The following is a 22,465-nucleotide window of genomic DNA, read 5'->3' on the forward strand; positions in this document are numbered from 1 at the left end:
CATGTGCAAACTGAAACATAGTAAAACTTCAAATATAAAAGCTTTTTTTCCTCAGTGATATTCTGCAGGGGCTATGAAGGCCACAAGAGTGATATTGGAGCAGAATCTATATGTTCAATGTATATGTTCTAATCTGACTGGAGCCAACCAAGACAAACACTTAACTTCAACAAGGCAGATTTTAGTAGCGCTGTTAGGAGATACCTAAAGAACTAAAGAATGATAATTTTCCTCTCTGACAGCAGGTGGAGGCATTGCCAAGTAGCAAAATCCTACTAGGGCTTTCCAGTCCCATTCTCTTAGGGAACTCAGAATAAAAAATACAGAGAAGATCCTTAAGGAGGCATTTTGAAAATTATTTTGCATTGTTTCTTTTACTAAGCTAGGTAGCTTGAAAAGCTGTTGCAATTAACCCTTAATTAATTTGGTGCAGGCTTATCCTTAAATTTACAGTTCACCTGTCTGGTTCTTGGGTGGTACTACGCTTCAGAAGTTGAATATGGTTCACTTAGGCATTTAAAGGAGAGAAAATAAACAAAAATCTTAGCAGAATCCAGCAGCCATCTGGGTGAGACAGTTTACTGGTATCCTGGAAAGAGGTACAATCTACTCAGACCTGATAGCACCTCCAGTCAGGAGTGTTTTCCTCAGACTAGGATTATATCAGAGCTTTCCTTGTGACCTTATTGCATATAACAAGCAGAAGGTGCCTTTTAATCTCGATTATCAAGATCTGAAGCCTGGAACAAATCTCTGGCTGAGTTCTGTTGTCATCAGTGATAAATGTGTGGTAGGGGACTAAGGTTGTTGAGGCTCTGGAGCGAGTCCAGAGAAGAGCAAGGAAGCTGGTGAAGGGGCTGGAGAACAGGTCTTACGAGGAGCAGCTGAGAGAGCTGGGGGTGTTTAGCCTGGAGAAGAGGAGGCTGAGGGGAGACCTCATTGCTCTCTACAACTACCTGAAAGGAGGTTGTAGAGAGGAGGGTGCTGGCCTCTTCTCCCAAGTGACAAGGGACAGGACAAGAGGGAATGGCCTCAAGCTCCACCAGGGGAGGTTTAGGCTGGACATTAGGAAAATATTTTTCACAGAAAGGGTCATTGGGCACTGGAACAGGCTGCCCAGGGAGGTGGTTGAGTCACCTTCCCTGGAGGGGTTTAAGGCACGGGTGGACGAGGTGCTGAGGGACATGGTTTAGTGTTTGATAGGAATGGTTGGACTCGATGATCCAGTGGGTCTCTTCCAACCTGGTTATTCTATGATTCTATCATTCACAAATTTTCTTCAGCCTTGGCAAGTGAAAAGCCTTTGTTGCCATCTGGTTTGGGGCGTGAATGAGAGGACAAGTAACCTGAGATTCAGCCTAATCTAATGAATGGATTTTGTGAAAGAAAGATCAAAAGTTTTTTTCCACTGACATCTATGACAAACCAGGGTTGCTGACCTGTTAATTCTGCCTCCTCTGCCCCTCTATGTGTAGCAGACTCCAGTAATATTCACCATGGAAATTTCCTAGCTATAGATCCTAGATCCACAAAATTACTTCAGTGTAGGGCCTGCTCTCTGGATTCTGAATCTTCCCTTGAATCCACCTCTGCCTTTGCTCAACTTCCAAATAGAAAATTAATGTTGGCAAGCTATGTGTTTCTAAAAGGATGGGTTGTAGAGCCCTTGCTAGAATTTCCCAGGGTCTTGGCCTCCCCATGGCCTCTATTTATCTGGGAAAAAGCTATGCTGAAAGTCACCAGAGTCTGACCACAAGAGGTCTGGGGTTTTGTCAGGAAGAACAAAACTATGTTCTTCAAATGTCTGATGCACAAATTCCCCTTCTTTCAAGTAAATGTTTTCAAATCATTCCACCATTGTGGGAGGGAACCACAACTTTCATGCTTACTTTGCTCGCCATCATAACATTCATCAGCCGTGTTGTTGGGTGAGTGTGAGATTCAGCCTCCTTGCTGGACAGATCTTTAAGTGGTTGTCCATTTAGTGTTAACAGTTCATCCCTTGGGCTCAGACAGCCATCCCTTTAAAAAAAAAAATAAAAGGAACATGCTTGCATAGTATTTTACAAAAAACAATATCTCACTATTGTGCTATGTGCCTCACTATCTGAGGAGTTTGCTGCAATCCTCCCCTTGCCTTGAAAAGAGCTGCTGTGAGATGACTTGATGCGTGATGCACCACCCCCTGCTAAGATTTCTTCCTCTTACTGCTCTCTCCTACTCGGTCCTGGTGATCAATGAATGCCTTTCTACAAGTAGCTTACATCCACGCTAAGATGACAGCATGGAATAGCCCAAGCCAGGCAATATTCCTTTCCAGTGCTTTGCTAGGATGGTGACATCCAACATTACCCTTTAATAGGGAAGCTAGGAAAAGAGCATTTAAAAACTTGATGTTTTGTACAAACTTTCAATCTTCCAGGCCTTGTTTCTTACCCTAATTGAGAAGCATTAGATCCCTGGATGGTCACAGGTTTGTTTGCTAGAATCTTGACCTGTTTCTCCAAATGGAGGCATTGTAAGAAATTATTCCCAAACATCACTGCCTTTCTCTGAAACTGAACTTTAAGGCATAGCTTGTCACAGAAAACTGATCATGCAAATTTAATGCAGGCAAAAGGCTCCCTAATAAGCTTGCTGACTCCACAAGTCAAATATAAGTCAAAAATACCTGTTTGCTGTGCCTCCAGCAGGTATGTGGCTGCCCGTGAATCCTTTCCAGAGCGACGCACAGTTTGGACTCCTAGAGAGCCTGATTCCTGAGCTGCTGGTCCCTGTGGTTGTACACAGCCTGCAGATGCAGCTGTCCTGATTCAGAAGATGAAAGGTTGCATGAAAGAAAACATAGCAAGGATGTTAGAAGTTATTTGCAATTATCTCTAGCCTTTTTAAGAAATACAGAAAAATGTTCTTGTTCTTAGAACCAGATTGCCTCCAAGCAGAACAGGAACAGATCTTTAACACTGTGCAGTGGTGAAAGAGTAATTGTATTACAGTCAGTGTTTAAAAGAATTTGTTTTCCTTAGGCCTTCAGTGGCTTCTGGCAACAAGAGGGAAGTATTAGAATACTTAGCATAGAGGGGAAGAGAACAGATAATAGACTTCCTAGTAACTGGATAAATTTTGCCTATTCTAACTATTATAAGAAAAGACAGAGAGGAAAATAAACATATGCCAGGAAAAAAAAAAAAAACCAACAACAACCCAACCTCTGGATAATAGAAGAGGTCTGAATGGAAAATAAGTGTATACAGAACACTAGAAGCTCCACCCGGTTGTTGACTTGTTAAGTGGAGGCAAGGGAGCAGAGAGGACTGCAACAGTGGAAGGTTCTTTGTCCACTCCAGACTGGTTGAGGGTGCTGTAGTCTGCGTGTTGCATCTGGAGGACTAATTTTAAGCACATTTTTAACATAGTTATGAATCACTAACATGTGGCCATGCAGAAATAGAAGTAGTGACTTAGGCTATATGGGTAAGTAAAGCAAAGAATGGATTGACTAAGCGCAAGAAGGACAGCACATTTTTCTAAGAAATATTCTCCTGCGGCAGAAATGCATGAACACTTAAAAATTCTAAAGAGACAAGGAAAGCTGGAAAGTTAGCGCACAATTTCTTTTCTGTTCACTTATTAAGTCTCCTAAATCAAGTATTCACTTGTTCTGCTCCCAGCTGAACCCACCTCCTCTGCCCTCGCCAGCCTCTCCATACTCCACATAGTGAAAAAGGTTCTCAGTGTATCCTGGATCCAGGCTTGTTCCCGAGAGATTTGTATGACTGAGGTATAGATTTCTGAAGGGGAGGCAAATTTCATATGTTAGGACAGGCCACAAAATATAGCAGTGGTCAACTGTCTGTATTGCTCCCAAGTCCCGTGGTCAGAATGGCATGAACTGTTTCCAGTCATCTGTAATCTGCACAAGGAAAGCTGTGTAACCACCCTCTTCACCATCACTAGAGCTTCATTTCTGCCCTAAGCAGAGCTCATCGAGCCCTAAGGGTTAGACTCATTATGCCCCTTCACCACAAATCAATAGGGATCACATCACACCTGACTGGTAGCAAACACAAACTTCAAATTTATAGCAATGTCAATAAGGGTCATTATCTTCCAGGCTGACTGTTGGAGCCTGTCCCCCAGTCTGAGACCTGCCAGAGTAAATCTAAGGCTGTGAATAAATGTAGTATTTAACTTTGAGCCTTGGGCTTACTGGAGGCTGAATTCACTAAGTAATGGGTAAGGGCTCTACTTGTATTGACTGACTTGTTAACTTTGTGGCTTTACTTGCATTCCAGATTGTCTGCCATTAATGAGGAGCGTCTGAATTCTACGAAGCCTCTTTTGTTCATGAAGAGTGCTTCTAGTGAGTAATAGGTAAGTGTATAAGCATGGACGGAATTCTATTTTAAACCAGTTTGTTTGAACGCTAGTATTAGTTTTGGAGCTTTTATATTTGCTTTCCATCCAAGGTAAATATCTCAGAAAATATATACTTGAAATCAGGACTACATTGTGGGTTTTTTTACCTTATGAAAGTGCTTTGAAGTCTTTGACACGGTAATATAGAAAAGATTGGGATTCTGATGTCTTAAAATTTCAGATCTTGAGTAGCAACAAATGTGAGCTACCTTTTGTGCGTGTTTGCATTGTTCCTTTGGTTTAGGTATCAGTAAGGAACTACAGGCTAGATTCTCCACACAGGAAGCATCCATTACAGTCACATGGTTTTCAGTAGAGTAGTGCAGTTGTTCCAAAACATGAGAATTGTAATAGATATTAAAGATAAGAAATTATTCTCCATCTGTATAAGTATTTTGAGATGCCAGCTGGTTATGGATTGGGGCTGTTGTGAAAGAATAATTGTATTATAGAGTCAGTGTTTAAAAAGAAGGTGTTTCCCTTTTTTTTTTGTAGTCAGAATTCAAGTTTGAACTTGCCTACATTTCTTCTTAGGACTCCTTTCTCTTGTGTACTGTTCCTTTGAAATATCCATATATCCTCTCCCGGATATTGGCTAGGGACACACAGACAACAACATAGCTATTTCATTCTTGATAATAACATAATAGTTCCCCTCTTCAGACTATCCCCAACTCATTACTGTTAAGAGCACAGTCATGCAGATTTTCTTCCTGTAACTTCTTCACAGTGTACAGCTGCTGTGTTCATGGTGATTTTAAAAATCGTCATAATTAATTTTCAAAAAATCATTTGGCTCTCATCATTTTCACAGGACATCACAGAACACATAGGGTTTGGCTCTGGGGTTTTTCTTTGCAGCACCATATAAGTACTTTGGGAAAGACACTGTATTTTGTACAATGGGACATATGCCAGGCTGGAAATTCTGGGTTGTATTGGGACATGCATGTGAAATGACACCAAATAAAAACTGATACAAATATTCTTTCCAAGAAGAATAAGTTGCATGCACTTAGTCAGAAGGCAAGTAGAGGTTAAACCCATTATACAGTGCAGAAAAATCTTGGGAACAATTTTTGTTTAAAACTGTAGTCATCTTACCAAGTTGGGCTACATTTCAAACAAGCTCTGTGTGTCAATCATTTCTGCAACTCATTTATGTGAATTACATTTTAAAAAAGGTTTTATTGGACTGTAGAGACATGTGGCAAATATCCACGTGTTGTCAGCATCTGCACTTTTTTAGGTCCTGGATATAGATCACTATATTCACATCCAAGTTATTGCAACATGACAGAAAATTAATAAAAGCTGTTCTTTAGGAAAATAAACATTTGAGCAATTCATGTGCCAGCAGTCATTTTGCTTTGGGTTTTGTTCTATAATATCTTTTATTTCCCATCTCACTTATTATTTTATGCATAGAAATACTGCCAATTGTTCCAAGAGCAGACAGTATTTATTTTGCATCCTCCTCTTTTTTTAAAGTGTTCTTCTCACTTTGAAAGGTGATTTATAGTGAATGCTGAAAACTTGCTAAAATAAAGATGGCAGGTTTGGTGTGTAGGCAGGTGGATTCAAGGTCAACCTTACCTACTAATTATTAAAACATATATTTAAACATACATTTGATACCAGTGAATAAAATATCTCTGATTATAAGGAGCTTTGCCACTGAGCAGTTCAAGACTGGGGAAAATTGTATCTGCATTAGCCACTCATCACTGTGAAAATAAAGATAAGAAAGTCTGTGGGAGTGCACTATAAGCAAAATTTGTCTTTAAACTGAATATGCTTGGCTGAAAGATAAAAATCAAAGGTGGAGTTCAAGAGGCTTCCTGAATGCATTCTTGTCACAGGTGACAGTAGATTAATTTTTCATGTGTTTAGTTCTGGAGAAGCAATTTACTCTTCCAGGCCAACTCTCTCCTCCTCCTCCTCCCTCTTTGTCGTGCAAAATGCAAAGCTTCTGGAGATGTTTTTCTATCTGCCATTTAAAAGGTCTCTTTTTCCTTCATGCTCTCATTAGACATTTCTAGCCCAGAGTCCTGTCTCAAAACATCAAATTCCAGATGTTGTTTAGTAATAAGGGTAACCATGGCATCTGTGGAAAACTGAAAAACTTTTGTGCACTCTTAACATAAGACACAGTAGTTAGATTGTCTGAAATAAAGTGTTATACAAGGCTGGTTCAAGTAAGGTCTTTGACTCAGCCATGCCTATGACAATGAGCTGATTGACTGTTGTTTTAAAAAAAGGCAAAAAAAAAAAATATCTAACAGTACAACAATAAATTTAAATATTTAGCTTTTTATCCCTTCTGACTGTGAAATGGCTGGGGTTTCCAAGTGGAGGATTAAGAGAATACAGTCTTTGGGGATTTTCTTCAAAGGGCCAGAGTGTCTGACCTGACTCCACTGATTCTGACGTACTCCAGCCAATGTCTTGGTCTTTTCAAAATATTTATAGTAGATGTAATTCATTTTCCCAGCAGCAAATTCCCTTCGCAGTTAATAAAATGGCAGAAGCTAGAAAACCTTTGGATGATGCAAGAAGGGAGTATGGGGTTCAGTTTTGCCCTAGATAGACAATTCAGCACATCAGATGTTACAGACAGACCTTTCCACCCATCATCTGGCCTTTGGGATGTTTTTCTGGGAGCCTTTGCCCTGGCCAACCTTTTGCAGCAGGCACTGTCTTAATATAACAGCCTCTTTCCCAACTTGCTCTGGGGATAGCATGGCCCCGATGTCACAAAAGCAAGAAGGCCAGGAAGACAGAAAAAGAAAACAAGTAGGAAAAGGGAGGAGAACACATAAATGTCTACATAAATGCACTCTCCTTTCCTGGCTTTGTTTTTCCATCCTGCCCACAGGCTCATGTTTGAGACATTGCAGTCTGTTGCCATAACACTTGACCTGGTACCAAAGGACTAGCTAACTGGTGTTTGCTTAAAATTGAGTTAATAAAAATATGTTCTGGTGATGACTGAGGGAGAAAAATGTCATTTTGCTTTTTTTCTCCTTCAAGCGAAGAGTCAGGGACTAAAGGAAGCAAGGACAGAGAATTTTCTGGAACTGAGTGGAGCCATGCAGTCAGATCAGCTTGGATCCAATGTCTGCATAATGAGTCAGCTCTTCCCTGTTATAGTTTATTCTAGATGGCACTTAAACTCTGCTAACAGCCCCTCTGCCTGGCAGCTTTCAGTGCTTCCCAGGGTGTTGGTGGTGTGGGGAAGAGGTAAGGGAACGCTTCTTGAAGCAGTTCTCAAACCCAGCAGAAACTTCTGTTCTCTGAAGAACAGGAGCTGATATTATCTAGTTCTACCCATTCTCCCTAGAACAGGCACAGTTTCAGCCTCTGTAATGACATGAGCAGGCAAAGCCATCTTCCACGGTGTTTGCTGTGTCAGTGCACACCTTGTGAGACACTGGGGTGGTTTTTTTGTTTTGTTTGGTTTTTGTTCTCCTCTTTTCCTTTCAGGCTACCTGAAAATTGCTGATTTTGTGAGAAGCCAACTATAAAGAAAATCTGCTTGTTTATACATTGACAAGCCCATTTTCCAGCTCTGTCCGTACCAGACTAAGTGCACCTCATCTTGGAAGCTAAGTGACCTGGGAGCTGGTGAAACAGATACCAATCAGGTAATCCTGGGGGCTGTAGACACAATTGTCAACGGGAGCCAATATTGGAACACAGAATTAAAAGACTGTTCATCTGCTCTCATTGTTGCTGGCATATATTAGAGAAGAAAAATAAAATCTTTGCTATTTAGACTACATAATGAAAGGAGTTACTTTGAAGAAGGTGTAGAGATTAATGAATCAGACTGAAACATTCTTTCCCAAGTACTGTCTTACAAATTAGGACTTGTTATGTACCATAAGATTTTGATACAGCTTTTTGCTTGTATATGTGTGGTGAGTTATTATTTGCTTCTGCTTCCTTCCTGCATAATCAACCAGGCAGAAGTAGAGAGATGGCTGGGAAGTTTATGAAGTGACAGTCCTTAGTGGGAGCATCTCTACTTGTCTTCTGCAGAGAAACATGTAAATAAATGCAGCTGCTGCTGCAAGGTACAAAATATGCTGAGGACACAGAGAAGAAAAGAAGAAGGTGGCATTTAGTAGGACGTGAGGAGTAGTTAGGTGATACACTTTGCTGCAGATGTGAGACCTTCACTGATCCTTACTGCTGCTTTCTTCTCCCCTCACTTCCCTTTCTTTAAAGTATTCCACGCTCAACTGTTTCCTCTTTTCCTGTCTTTGCAATTCCACACACTCTCTTCCCTCTCCATTTCCCTTTTCTCAGATTATCTTCTGTTTTGTTTTATTCTCTGTATGTCATGGCAGCAGTTTTTCTGTGACAAAAAAAAAAATTACTAGAAATAGGACTCAAGCAGCAAAGCCAGATACGCGTGGCAGCAGGGAAAGCTGAGGTCAAAGGAGGACGTAACCGCTAAGGACTGTTACGCAGGGCCCTATGTGACACAGAGAGATTATGTCTTGGCAGGATGTGAATGACCATCTGGTCATCCAAATGTCTGAGGTAACTGCATAGTTCACATGGACATAGCACTGAGAGAGGTTTTTGTCTTTAATGTAATGAACTATTGAATAGCTGTTGATTTAAGTCTCGTCCCAACCTTACTTCCCTCCACTTGTTATAACTTCTTTATAGATGAAAGTCAATCCCTGCAGCTAAAGCTATCTGTCTTTTCCATGTTGATTATGCCACCATGCCACATGCTGTAGGAAAGAAGTTGCTGAGAAGATTCCGTAATGAACTGAAACCCCTGTCATCAGAGTTAAATACTGTCCATAATTTGTCCTTGTGGTGTACTAATGGTGTAAATGCAGACTGTGGATGCTTTGGTTAAAACAAAAACGCTTACGGGCATATGTGAGTTTTGTTCATTACCCGTTTTTTGCATTTGGGGCCAGTCTTTGCAATACTCCTTACAGAGCCAAATTTATCCAGGATACAAGGTTGTGATCCCTTCACACACACGTGCTAGCACTGTGCTATGAGTCAGGTGTCAGATCAATTTGCAGTCCCACCCCAGTCAGTGTGATACTATTGACACCAAAATCTATGCATACTAGTTGAAAAGAAGAATGAACAAAACCTGATATCATCAGAATTTCAGCCTTCGGAAATTCTCTGTTGTATAATAAGATCTGAATTCCAGCTCAAAGCCTTCTCTACAGGTAATGCAAGAAGGACAAAGTGTTTCTGTGGGGAACCTCCAGAGTCTAAGATAGGTTGTTCTAATGCTGCAGTGCTTCCCTCAATAGCTATAGCACCATTTTCTATTGAAGACCGAAGTGAAATTAATTGATGTTACGATGCACAGATGCCCTCTCTTCAAAAATCCTCCTTTTACCTCTCATTTCCTTGTTGTAAGTAGTTTCTCAGACTATTAGTAGCGAGGCATAGGACTATTTGGGATCCTAAAGATTACGGGATCAGGAAAATATGCCTTTAATACTTGTGCAGAAATCCTGAAACACTGATCTGCTCATAATTTATGCAATAGTGAATACCATGCAATTGGCAGAGTATGGCTTAGAAAGATATTTAAATATTTGAACAGAAGAGCGGAACTAGTATTTGTAATACTGATGTTCCAAGTTCCCCCTTAGCTCTGGAGAAGAAATGTGCAGGGAGCATTAAATCATGCAGTACTTTTAAACATTATTCCAACATGGCAGCAAAAATTAAGTTGTTCAGTTCTGTGGGTGCTATTAGCACATTCAGAGTCATTCTTAGGGCTGCAGGTGCTGGAAAGCAGATGAATAGTGGAATATCCTCAGCAACAGCACAGAAAGAATGGAATCAATTTTCTTGAAGAAAGACAAGGATCCTTCACCTCTGAGGCACACATCATGAATTTCTGAATTGCCACATGGAGGTGGAGAGTGTGAGTGTAAGGCTGGGACTTTAAAAATGCTTGTTGATTCCTTCCTTAAAGAGAGAGGCTTGAAAGCTTAAGCTAAGACATGTGATACAGGAGGATTCTTCTGGCACGTTTCTATCATAGGGAAGGTAAGAGATCACTGCTTTCATAATACAGGACAAAGCCTCAGCAGCAGTAGTAAAGGGTAAGGTCAGTGTAGCTGTTACCGAAGTTCATCCCCTTAGCATGCTGAGATAAGACTTTTTAGAATCACTCACTGATCCATGACTCTGAAAGGTATGGAAGATTAGTAAGTATCACCTGAAGAGGTTTATTGTTGCTGTGAGGGCTCCGGAGAGGGAATTTAACACACCCATTGGCTACAATGGCACTAAGCAACCCAAACGGTGCTGTGAGTGACTGGGTTGCTGGCTGATTTATGTTGCCATCCATCCAGGCTCCTGACTCACCCTGTTCAGTGACACTAACACTCCAGCTTAAGAGTGGATTCATACCCTCAGCAGTTATATTTTATCTGTGCAATAGCATGCGTTATGAGACTTACTCTGTTACCTGGATCCCCATTAGAGCTGCTGGCCAGCTATAAGAGCAAATGATCTAAAATTACAGTCTGTGGTAGGATAGAGTAATTTCATATGGGTATGGATTACAAGTTATTGGAACTCTGCATATTTTGGAGGTATGCAAGCAAGTAGACTGTGGCAGCTGACAAACACCTAAGAAAGTGCTTCAGCTTTGTTAAAAGAGAAGAGAAGGGAGTCCACAGAGGCCAGCTCCTTCTTCACTCATAGAAGGAAATCAGCAGAGTGCATATGGACTGTTTCCAAAAGGAAGGAGGTGATACAGTTTTGCAGGTGACTGAGTGTATTCTGGGGCTTGGAGCAGTGTCACCTGTTTGTTTTCTGTCAGAATGTAACAGAAAGTTGGCTTGGTTTTGTCTTCATACTGGGACTTTGTCAGAGGCTGAAAAACCTCACATGCAGAACTCTGTCCTGCTGCAGTCTGCAATGCTGGGCTGCATGCTGTGATCATCAGCAAAAAACTCAGGGATTAAGGAGAGATTCTGATTTTCAATACCACTGTGCTACTGTGTGTTTAGACACAGAGGTCTAATTTTAGCCAGTTCCTATTGGAGGTATGTAAAATAGAATAGAATATATGAGAAAGAAATATTTTAGTTGAAAGAATCAGTTCTTTCACATAAGCCACTATATACATAGGAAAAAGGTGTGTGATAATAGACCTGCCAGGAGGACACAGACTGTATTAAAAGACATGTCATACTTGCAGTGAGGTCCCTTTTGCACATCACACCAACAAGTGGAGAGGAAGTAGAAAAATTAAGATATGTCACTGAAAGGGAACGTTCTAAAGGCATCAGACTGAAAAACTTTTCAGATTGTTAGGGTTAGCATAGTTCTTGATTAAAGAATTATGTTGTAATATGAGGCTTGTTAAGATTTTTTACACCTCTAGGAAATAGTGACATCTCTGGTAGGTTACAAGTAGCTCCTTCCTGAACCAGAGAGAAAGAACATCTACCTGCTAAATCTCTTGTGTCTTTCATAGTATTGACATAACTCATACTTGCATAGCTTGTGAGATCTCATGGTATCAAACTTTACAAATGCACTTTACTCTAGGGTCTGTTTTATATTTTGAGCTGAATACTGTATGGCAGGTAAAAAGCAGCAGCTGTGTGAGTGGCCTGGCAGTCACTGATTTCAGGAGAACGTCAGTCAGCAGAGTGCAACAGCAAAGCAGGGAAGATAATACATTTTCATGCTATTTATACAGAACAGGAACAAGATCATAGGCCCTGAAAAAGCCCAATAGAATCGTGCTTTCCTAGGAAATGAGAGTTAATCATTTTAGGAACTACTTCAATGGAAAATATTACAATATGCTTCACCGAATTGCCTACCTTGGTAAATAACTTTCTTCTCATGTTGTTGCAGTTCTCATTTGCTGCAGCTTTGGACTGAACCATGCTGGTGATCACACGTGGAGGATCAGGTGGGCTGTCTTCTGTCTCTGATGTGCACGGCATTTGTGTTCTAGGGCAGCAGTCAAAGTCCTCTTGACCCCAACTGGTAGAGATCTCAAAAGGATCAGGGTATTTCTCATCAGGACTTGACCCATCGTCACTGTTTTTGGCATTGCAAAGGATAAGCGATCTTGAAATGGAGCGAAATTTTCTTGACTTCCTGTTCCCAGCATTGCTCTTTCGATCCATCTTCAGAGAGCTGGTGATGCTGCTCTTCTTCCTATCATTTTCCCATTTATGTGGCATGATAATTTCAGTAACTTTCTCTGCTTCTCTGGTGCTAATCATCCTCCAGGAAAGGAAATATAAAAAGTAAGTTGTAACATACCCCACTTTCTCCCACTTAATAACCTACACTACTGAAAAGCCCTGATGAATAAATCGAATCAACAGAGCCTTTCAGTCTGCTAACAGCCACGTGATATCTCATGACTTGCTAATTCTGTTTCTAGCAGTGCTCTACTAAATTCTCCTTCACCTTCTCATTCTCTTCCCATGCTCCCCAAGCACAATGGAGTGCTTTTAATAAATGTTTTTGATGCTTCCATTGTGATGCTCGCTTCGGGCTTCTGCTGAATTTGCATGTTGAAATCCCAAGCTGAAAAGAAAGATACTTTAAAAGCATTATTCTATGCTCCTAACATTATTTGGAAAGAGGAAGCTCCTTCTGAAGTTTGATTCATGAAACCTCTGTAATTCAAAAAAGATTAATCAAATTGTCAAGGTTAAGTTCTCCGCCCGGCACATCTAATTTGTAAGTGGTTTAGCAAAAGTAGATTTTAGCCATAAGAGACTAAGGAATGTCAAGCTGCTACAAAACTCCTACCTTTGCAGAACTCACTTAAGATCATGCATTTAACAGCAACAGAGACATCCAGTGAAGCACTTAAGATGTGAATATCTGATTAGGAATTCAACTCTATAAAGGAATACAGCTCCAATACATCAATCGAAAAGTGTCCCATTAACGAAAAGGTTTGTTTCAGCATATGATTCAGCATACAAAATTAAGAGAAAATGGAAGAAGTGCTACGCAGTCAGAATGTGACAAAATTTGGAGCTTTTATAAAATGAGTAAAGTAATGAGCATGTTAAGATAACAAAGGGGAGCGTTGTTAAACTATTTCTTTTTCTCTCAGAAAATGTTTTACATAAATGTTTTGATGGGTATGTGTCAATGCTGAAAATACAATAAGAGGAAGAATAAATTAATTACTTTGACTTTCTTATTTTATTTTTATTATCACATTTATTATACAAACATTTCTAATGTTTTTTCACAGTGTTTAATTGATACTGTATGCTGCCATTCTGGAGAAAATACCTATTGAAACAAAAGGACTTGCATAAATCAAATATTCTATAGGTATTATAAACAAAACTGAAAAATCAATGTAATTTGAAAAGTACTATTCAAGTACATCTTTTGGAGGAAAAACGTATTCATTGTGCTCTAAACTAGGTTGTTGTGTGTGTTTGGGTTGTTGGGTTTTTTCTCCTCCTTCTATGCAGAATTAGGTAAGAATGTACACACTTTGTATCTGAAATGTCACTGGTGATACAGAAATAAAAGGACAAATCTTCTAAATGATCCTTACAGCCACAACAATAAACACAGGCCTGCACATTCTGACCAAGCCAGATTCATATAATAAATACAAGCCAGCCTAGTAATAAATCTACAGGATTTTTTTTCCCCTCTTATAAAAATAACCAGGAAAACCAAAAACAGGTGAAAAACACTATGCCACTGAGTACCTATCTAAAGGACCTATATGGCATCACTGGAGAAATGCAGTGTCCTCCGTGAATCTGAATTTGTTTGGATTTGTAAAAGAAAAGGTTTTCTTATAGCTTTTTTAGGAGACATAAAGAGGCCCCTACGTTTCTCAGAGAGAAAGATGTTATTTGTGTGGTCCTTCCTGGCATTTTTTATAGGTAATGCTCCTACAGTCTTTAATTGTAGCTTATTTTCTATCATACCAATCCTAATATTGCTTTGCTGCAATACATCTAAGCCTATGTACAAGGACACAGAGTCTAGAGGGGGTGGGGAAAGGTAGGATATAAGATGGAGCTCAGCTTTACATGTAGGCTTTGCGGTTGACATGGGATCTTATTTGTCTACAGTTAATCTCCCTTCCTGCACTATTGAGTGAAGCTACTTTTCAGAACCACTATGCAGTAATTTATTTTGAAGTAAAAAGACAAAAAGTGCTAGGTATTACATTAGACCAACAGTTTCGAGAAGTGAAATGAGTAGTTGGTGGTGGTGTAAATCAGCATCACAAGTTTGCAATCTTTGGTATGCTTTTTGCTGATTACATTAGTTAAAAGCTGGCTGACAATTATTCCTACTAAAACATAGATTTCCAAGATTTCGAAGGTTGGTTGGTTTGTTTTTAAACAGAAAGATTTTAGTCTTTTGGTAAGCCTAAATCTTTAGTCTGCTATAATATGTGTGTACCTAACTGCAATTTTTTGAGTTGGGAAATCCCTGTTAGCATTCCTACCGTATTAGGAAATTAATCTTGTAAAGCTTGATGGTGCTTTTTCTCTACGTTTAAAGGTAGATAAAAATGCAGTCTGGCCCATTAGACCAGAACGTGGAATTGGAAACAGCAAGAGGATGGCTAGGATGAGTGGAATTTTTCCAAGGACCTCCACTTATCTCCCAGGTAAGAAGCAAATGAGCCAACTTGCTGCAGGTGTGTTGGAATGTACATCTCCTCAAAGTCAACAACAGAGATTGTTGCTAGCAGTAATACTGTCAGAAATGAGCCTGAGTTCCACATTCAGACCTAAACAATCCTGTCTATGGGGGGAAAATAGAAGTAATAGCACTTTTCATTCAAGAACTTTAATGTTGTACAAGCACTTACTGCACTGCTACTTCCCCAAATAAAAAGAATTTTTAAAAAGAGCTATTAAGTGCATAGGTAAGCAGAGGACTTAATAGCTTAATGGTCAAAATGCAGCTCTCTGGAGACTGGCATGCTAGAATAAAGGATGGGGAGATGCAGGAGCCCTTTCTTGCCCTGCCTGAAGCTGCTAAGATTAAGAGAGAGTGGTGCCATCAGTACTAAATGCTCCATGAGTTGCCTCTCTGATTGTGCTAAGTATCTGGGATGCAGGGAACACACAGAAGCACCTGCTGAAACAGTGGAGGAAACATTAAGTGTATTTTGCCATCCCACCCTCCTGCAATGCCCCCAAGGAACTTTACCTTGTACAGCAAGAACATCTCTTTTGCCCTACAGAATTAGCTATTTCCTCTTCCCTCACCCCACCAGCCTCCTTCAGCTCAGAGACCAAGTTTAACCCCGAATTACTTACCTAGTATCTCAAAGCAAGCCAGTAGCTGCAGTGAAAATAAACCCAGTAGACCTGCAGGCTTTGGTTAAATGTTTGCTCTTGCTCTAAGTATTAGATCACAGCCCAAGCCTTAACTAAGGCAATATCCTTTCCAGAGCTGCTGATTCAGGGTTGCATAGGTGACAGATATATAGAAGGTACCAAAAACATAGTCTATAAGCTTTCCAATAAAAATATCCAGAAATGTTATTTTACACAGAAAACAATATCGCAAGTGCCAGAGAAGCTTTATGATTCATTGCTATCTTCCACCAAATTTAATTCAAGGTATTATTGGTGTCATGGACAATTATTTCAAAGTCGATTCTCCAAGCCATTCATCTCCTCCCGTGCGCTCACTGCTTGTCATTTTCTCTTGAAATTCTTATACCTCCAGAATGCCTGATGGAAGCTGTCTGTGGTTTGTAATGCAAACCAAATGTTCCTTCTCTGTTTCTTTCTTTTTTTCCCAAGCTTTATTTTTCCAGCTTTAAATCTAAAAACCCCTAGCTCAGTCTGTCTTCTGCAAACAAAATACACAATTTGAGCTGTGCCCATTTGGTTCAAATTTTGGTTGGATATTAAACTGAGCATTTACAAGATGCAAATAATTTGGTGTAGCTCCCAGACTGAATGTGAATGCTCTGCTGTTAAGCAGACAGTAGGAAAGACAGAGCTTTTCTTTACTAGCCAGAGCATGATGAGTTTTACATTATGAAGTGCTAACAGCGTGATATCTTGCACCCCATTTTAATATAGATCTTGTGATCTTTGCCAGATTCATTACTGAGGAGCACTATTAACACTGAACTACTGCAGATGTCTAGGATTTCCAGGGAGCGGGAAGAGCTAGAGATCTGGAAGTTTTCTAATGAAGAGTAAGAAACTCCTGGAGAGTCAAGTTTACTGTTAAAAAATTAAGAAATCCCTAACAGTAAAATAAATATTCAAAAGGAGGAACTTACAATAGCAAGGCAGACAAACCTGACTCCTGCAGAAGGCTGTTCCTCTTCATAGGCCTGGCAAAAAAAGACAGAGTAAATAATTGAAAACACACTCCCATGGTGTCACGTGACTCGCTTTCAGTAATTCTGCTCAGTACATTGGAACGGAGCTATTGTTTCCTAATTGAAGAAAATGTCAGCAAGGATAGATAAACAAAAGCAATAGGATGCAGTATTGGCAAAACTGTTTCCAGCAGGCTCCCCGCTACCCAGAGGTGGCCAGACCATCTAAGGAGTTTGTGTCATTTATTTTTAACCGGGGTGCTCTGATCCTAGGATTGATGGGTTTCAGGCATGCTAAACCTGCTTGGGAGGAGGTAAGGAGGGGCAGCCAGAATCAAGTGTAGGGTTTCCTGCTGGAGGCTGAGAAGGCAAGCATGTTTTTTGTAATTTTTAGCAGATATTTTAAGCATTAAGCCAATAAGAATTTCATAGGCCACTCCTGCTCCAGGAGCAGAACAGAATAGGAGCCGCTTTTGAATGTCGACCCATTGTATCATGCACCAGGGTCCCTTTAACCTACCAGTTCATAAATACTCTCCTCTTTATGGGCTAGACTGCAACTTCATGATCCAACATGATCGAGGACTCAGAAAATTGTTGTCTCTTTCAGAAAGCATCCAGGAAAAGAGAATGATGCCATGGATTCCAAATTGCCTCAATTACACTTTTCATTTGCTGCAGAGTAAACCGTTCACTGTCTGTTCTGCTATTGTGGCAACACCCCCCCACGAAACACTTCTTGAGTTGCATCAACTCCAGGAGCAGGTACCCACCTTTCTGCCACGTCCCTGGGCTCATTTAGCTGTTTTACATCAGTCACACAGATCAATGTGTCAGTTCCCACCTGTCAATCCTCAGTCTGCTCAAACAAATAACAATCCTGCTCCAGAAACTTTCTTTCTTTCAATGAATTTGTGTGATAAGATACAGAGAGAGTTTGCAAATTGAAAAACAGGGTAGAAAGAATTGATTCTGGAACGGTTAATGCTAGTTTATTGCAATAGTGAGGCCTCTTCGGAACGTTCTTACAAAATACAAATCCTATACTTTTCAGGAAAATGTAAACAAAACCCAGAATTTTACACCAGGCCCTGTCTGGGCACGGAAAGGATCAACAAGAGTGTTTAGGCACCTGCTGCCTCCTGTGTTCTGTGGTTGAAGGTCCTGGTTTTATTGGTCTGTCACTAAACTTGCAAAAGAGAGAGAAATTCTAAAATAGGTTTAAAATTTTGCAATGATATGGTCTCGTGTTTAGTCATCCTGTGACTTCTAGATAAAGCATGGACTGGGAAGACAAGCATCTGCCCCAAGAGAATGACACACATACTGGGAGAAGAAATAAAGATGAAATCTCTGCTCTGTACAGAGTCTACAGGAGCCCCAAAACACTCTGTTCCTGATAACACAGCTGTGGCTAATTCATATCATCACTGTTAACAAAAAGAAAAAAAAAAAGACATTCTTTTCCTAACAATTAAGTTTTTAGGATACTAGCTCCCTAAAGGAACCTGTAGTAAAGGAAATGGTTTTAACCTGGATCAATAGATGACAATAAACATGGAACATTATGCAACTCTCTTAAATCCTAATTTTGTAGAACTATGATTGGACACGGAGTAGTGGACGACAGTTGTCAAGTAGCTTTCCTGGAAAGGAGGAGAAACAGGGAGCTGATTTTGTGTTTTGGGAAATGGTTCCTGACTGTATTTGAATAGAACAAACAGTGGCCTTACACAGAAAATGGACTTTTATAGTGCTAGTACTGTAAAAATTAAATATCAGTGAGGAAGCAAAGCCACATACTGTTTACCATTTAACTGTCTTACACTGCAACACACACATGTTTTTGTTTAGCAATAGAGAACTCATTCACACAAAATCTCAACAGCCCAAGAGTTTTGATACAAGCTTATTGAGCTGGAAGCATAAAAGCATTGGAAAGCTTCTCTTATTTCTTCCCATTGTCACATGCTATTGCATTTCCTGACTATGGGCTGAATCCTGTAGTGCCTAAACCACTGGGAGTTTTGTTCATTCATAGTCTGGACTTCTGCCAGGGCCAGCAGCAGAAACATAAATATCACAAGGAGGGGCTGGCTTTTTTCATGCTGTTTCAGCCTAACCTTTTGCAGTTTTTTCCATTTTCTCTGTACAGTAATTGTCCGGTGCCCAGTAGTGAACAGAAAAGGATATTTTTAAAAGCTGTAAGGAAAAGGAGAAAGGGAGAGTGAGAGAGAGATAGAACCTCTTCAGTGCCTGCCGTGTTGCACTAAGGGTGTGCTTTGATATGGGATACTGTGGTCAATCTTCATTACTTAGCTCACAGGTATTGTACCAGGGCAATGAACACTGATCAGAGGCTGGAATTTTTTATTAAAAGATGGAAATTATGTGGACTCTCCTTTGCAGAAAAGAGCTGCTTATATTTTTATAAGATAATAGGTACTGTAAGGTAAATCAGCTGGGTTTCTTTACTGCCTTCTCATGTGAGGGACAGGTAAAGAAGAACGCAATAAAACAAAGAGAGTTCAGACAAATAAAAGGAAATATTTGAGATGTAAAGCGTAAGTAATGTGTGGAACAAGATAGCAAAAATCATGAACACATTGAATTTAGCTGGTTTGCCTTTGACTTTCATAGGACAGAGATTTCACCCACCAAGGAGAGTTGATGAAAATACTATCTGCAGTTAAAGAAAAGAGCATGTAGAAGGAACAGCAACTTTGCTTCAGAATATATGTCAAACAGTGTCATTCACAGGTAGAACCATTCTTCTGCCCTGGGAAAGGGCCCTTGTTACCATAAAGAGAGGAACTTTTCTGGCATGTGGAGTTAGTGTCTATTCAAAGTAAGGGTAAAGAAATAGAGGAGCCATTGAAATTATTTTTTATGGCAGTTCTTCTCTTTTGCCTGACTAAATCCACTATGTGTCTGGAACTATTGCAGATACAGGAGCTGATCCCTGTTTTTCCCAAACTATTTTCATTATCCAAAGGTTTGGATTCTAGAGGACAAGTATGCAGACTATTCAGTAGTAAATATTTTGCCTGTTGCTACTGGTGATAACCTTTTCCAAAAAGGAACATATAAATTTATGCAGAAGATTAGTACTGAGCAAAGCAAATCTAAGTAATGATGGAACTTAGCCCCAGTCCTGATCTCCACCCAACTCCAAATGCTGCTTGTGTCAATAGGAAAGAAAGCCAATACTTTGGAGTGTTGTAGTTCTTGTCCTGTCCTTACATTGCTCATTCAAATGATTAATTACTTTTGCCTTACAGACACAATTTTCACGTTTTACCATATTCCAGAAAACAGTTATGTTGTACAGGACAATCCATCCTCTTCTTGCTGCTAAGCCAGGGCTGGATTAGTCATCTCTGCCTTGGGTTTCGCAACTTTCACTCTGCCTTCCATCCAGCAAAACATAGCAACATGGCACATTGAGACATCCTATAAACACAGTTAAACCACTGTCCTTCTCCAGCAATGGCTAATAGAGATTCTTCAAAAGGATTACCTTGGGGAAAAAAAAGGCTCGAGAGAGAGTTTGCTTGCTTGAATATCTTATTGGTAAGAGCAGGCTGGCATTGAGGGTTTGTATGTATTCCAAAATTGTTGAAGCTTTTTACATTGTGATTGGATAGTCTTGTTTTAGCAGAAGCTACAGCTGCCCCATCATGGATAAGTATTGCATTATGTCAGAATAGGTAAAACTCTTTCTAATTCCTTTCATCATTTACTACCTAACTTTTGCCGGGAAGCACAAGGAATTATTTTTTCTTCTATAGATTAAATGAATCCCGTATAATATAACTGGGATTTATCCATTTCTGGTTCACATTAAGCTTTTGATTTCAAGAGTATCCAGAGGCAATGAGTTTCATGTGTTACATAAAACTGTACTTCCTTCTAATTGTTAAAATTCACTGGCTCTAAGATGTATTCAGTTCTTGTACTATGAAAAAAAGTCCTGACCTTCAAGTCTCTGTAGAATCCTTTCCTCATTGATCTCTGTACTGATGTCATCCTCAACCTTCTTCATACTTTTATCTTTTCTTCTTCTCTCTTTCTTTTCTCTCAGCTTCATGCTGCTTTCATATGTTCAGGTCTCCTCCTTTTTCTTCAGATCTTTTTTCTAAAAATCCACTTCCTTTTGTGAACTTTATTACCTGACTGCCTCCTAATGGTATCCAGCTCCACAGCCTTCTAGACTGTTTTCCGATTGAATTGCCTTCTTGTGAGTTAAAAGTTTGCAGGCATTGTCTTCCCAGCTCTTGGAATCTACGTAAGTATTTTATGAAGAGTGCGTGACTGAAAAATTACAGCATTATCAGTGTAAAGATCATCAACCATAGTCACGATGTGGTATATGAGGCACAGCAAGAACGGCACCTTTGTAACAAAGTGTTGTGGAGTTTTCTTGTTATATTAATGGTTTTGTACTGGGCATATAGATTATGAGTAAGTGACTATGCTTAGAAAAACATTGCAGAATATTTGTGTCAGCTATGAAGTTGCTAAATATCTGGTATTGAAGAAAAGTTTCATCAATTTTTTAAAGCCATTAACCAATATGCAGTTTATAACTTACTTCCAGATCAGAGTAGTAAAAACGTTGTGAGCTCCCCTGTATGGTGTCATTCTAATTTAAAACAAATATTTTTGTTATATGACTTCACCTCTTCCATGTTTCCGATCACACAGTGTTCCTTTTTCTTCTGACTTTGCATTTCTTTCGATTTATGTTCCCCTGAACTGACATAAAGGGCCCTTTAGGTTGAATAAAAGGAGAATTATCAATTGCCCAAATTAAGATTTATCAGGAAAAAAAAGGTAAAGGGTAAAAAAACCCTAGCTTACTCAACATACAAAAATCAAATTAAAATTTTCTCTGTATTTTCCTGAGTTCAGTATGAAGGGTGCATTTAGACCTGTCTGGTTTTATGTTTTATTGTGAGTTGTGTTGGATTCCATCATATTCATTACCACTACCTTCTCCTTTAGTCCTTGAACAGACAGATATGAATGAATGGAAATACTGAAAGGATTAATATATTTAGTCCATCTGAATACCAGTGGCAGAACATGCGCCACGTTATACACTCTGGCACAGGCACCACTTTCTACAGCAGCCTGACCTGTCTCACTGAAGTCAAGGGCTTGTTATTCCTTAGCATTTCACAAACAGCATGTGTAAAACTGTCTTGGTTGCAGAGTTTGTTGGTTTGGGTTTTGGTCTTTTGGTTTTTGCTTCTTTTGAGAGAGGGATTTTGTGGAATTTTTTGACTTGTTTGGTGGTTTTTTAATTTTTTTTTTTTATTAACGTTGTCAGTGATTGATGAGGAATTGTGCAATTCTTCTCTTGGCTATATACACCTGAATAAGATTAATTTACCAGATTTATAAGTACATTTGTTGTTTTAACTGCAGGGCTTTAGGAGTATCTGCTTCTGAGTATTTGTCATTCCTGGTGCCTGGCAGAGGCAAAGCTACTTAATACAGGCTGCTGCTTAATTCTACACTAAACAAGTCTTGAGGACTCTTCATATTTCTGCTGCTTGACTTTATCTCTAAGGCTGTGACAATCAGAACGAAGCTGGGTGCATGGATTTTACTTGGGGTGTTGAAGATAACAGTATAAAGCTCCAACGACAGCTCTGTTGCCCTTCGCTTCTGCAGTACTGTAGCTTTAAATGCTAACTTTGGTCATAG

The 22,465-nt window shown here is 39.7% G+C and overlaps 1 protein-coding gene and 1 long non-coding RNA gene across 4 annotated transcripts in view; one reads left to right on the plus strand and one right to left on the minus strand.

Moving 5' to 3' along the window:
• Positions 1-22,465, minus strand: part of IL16 (interleukin 16) — a 45,254-nt gene that overhangs the window by 19,087 nt on the left and 3,702 nt on the right. For 2 of the 3 annotated variants that reach the window (XM_069866527.1, XM_069866526.1), the window contains exons 2-5: positions 16,709-16,762; positions 12,267-12,678; positions 2,672-2,808; positions 1,890-2,022 (exon numbers count right to left, since the gene is read on the minus strand). In XM_069866527.1, the coding sequence (XP_069722628.1) occupies positions 1,890-2,022; positions 2,672-2,808; positions 12,267-12,678; positions 16,709-16,758 (732 nt within the window). In that variant the 5' untranslated portion in view covers positions 16,759-16,762. Of the gene's footprint in view, positions 1-1,889; positions 2,023-2,671; positions 2,809-3,681; positions 3,768-12,266; positions 12,679-16,708; positions 16,763-22,465 lie in introns of those variants that run through there. The other variant, XM_069866528.1, reaches the window with a different exon arrangement.
• LOC138725529 (uncharacterized) lies at positions 8,127-13,755 on the plus strand. The gene is made up of 3 exons (XR_011338257.1): positions 8,127-8,270; positions 12,301-12,358; positions 13,673-13,755. It is a non-coding gene; the product is annotated as an uncharacterized lncRNA (long non-coding RNA).

This window comes from Phaenicophaeus curvirostris, chromosome 12 (assembly GCF_032191515.1).
Source record: "Phaenicophaeus curvirostris isolate KB17595 chromosome 12, BPBGC_Pcur_1.0, whole genome shotgun sequence".
Lineage (NCBI taxonomy): Eukaryota > Metazoa > Chordata > Aves > Cuculiformes > Cuculidae > Phaenicophaeus > Phaenicophaeus curvirostris.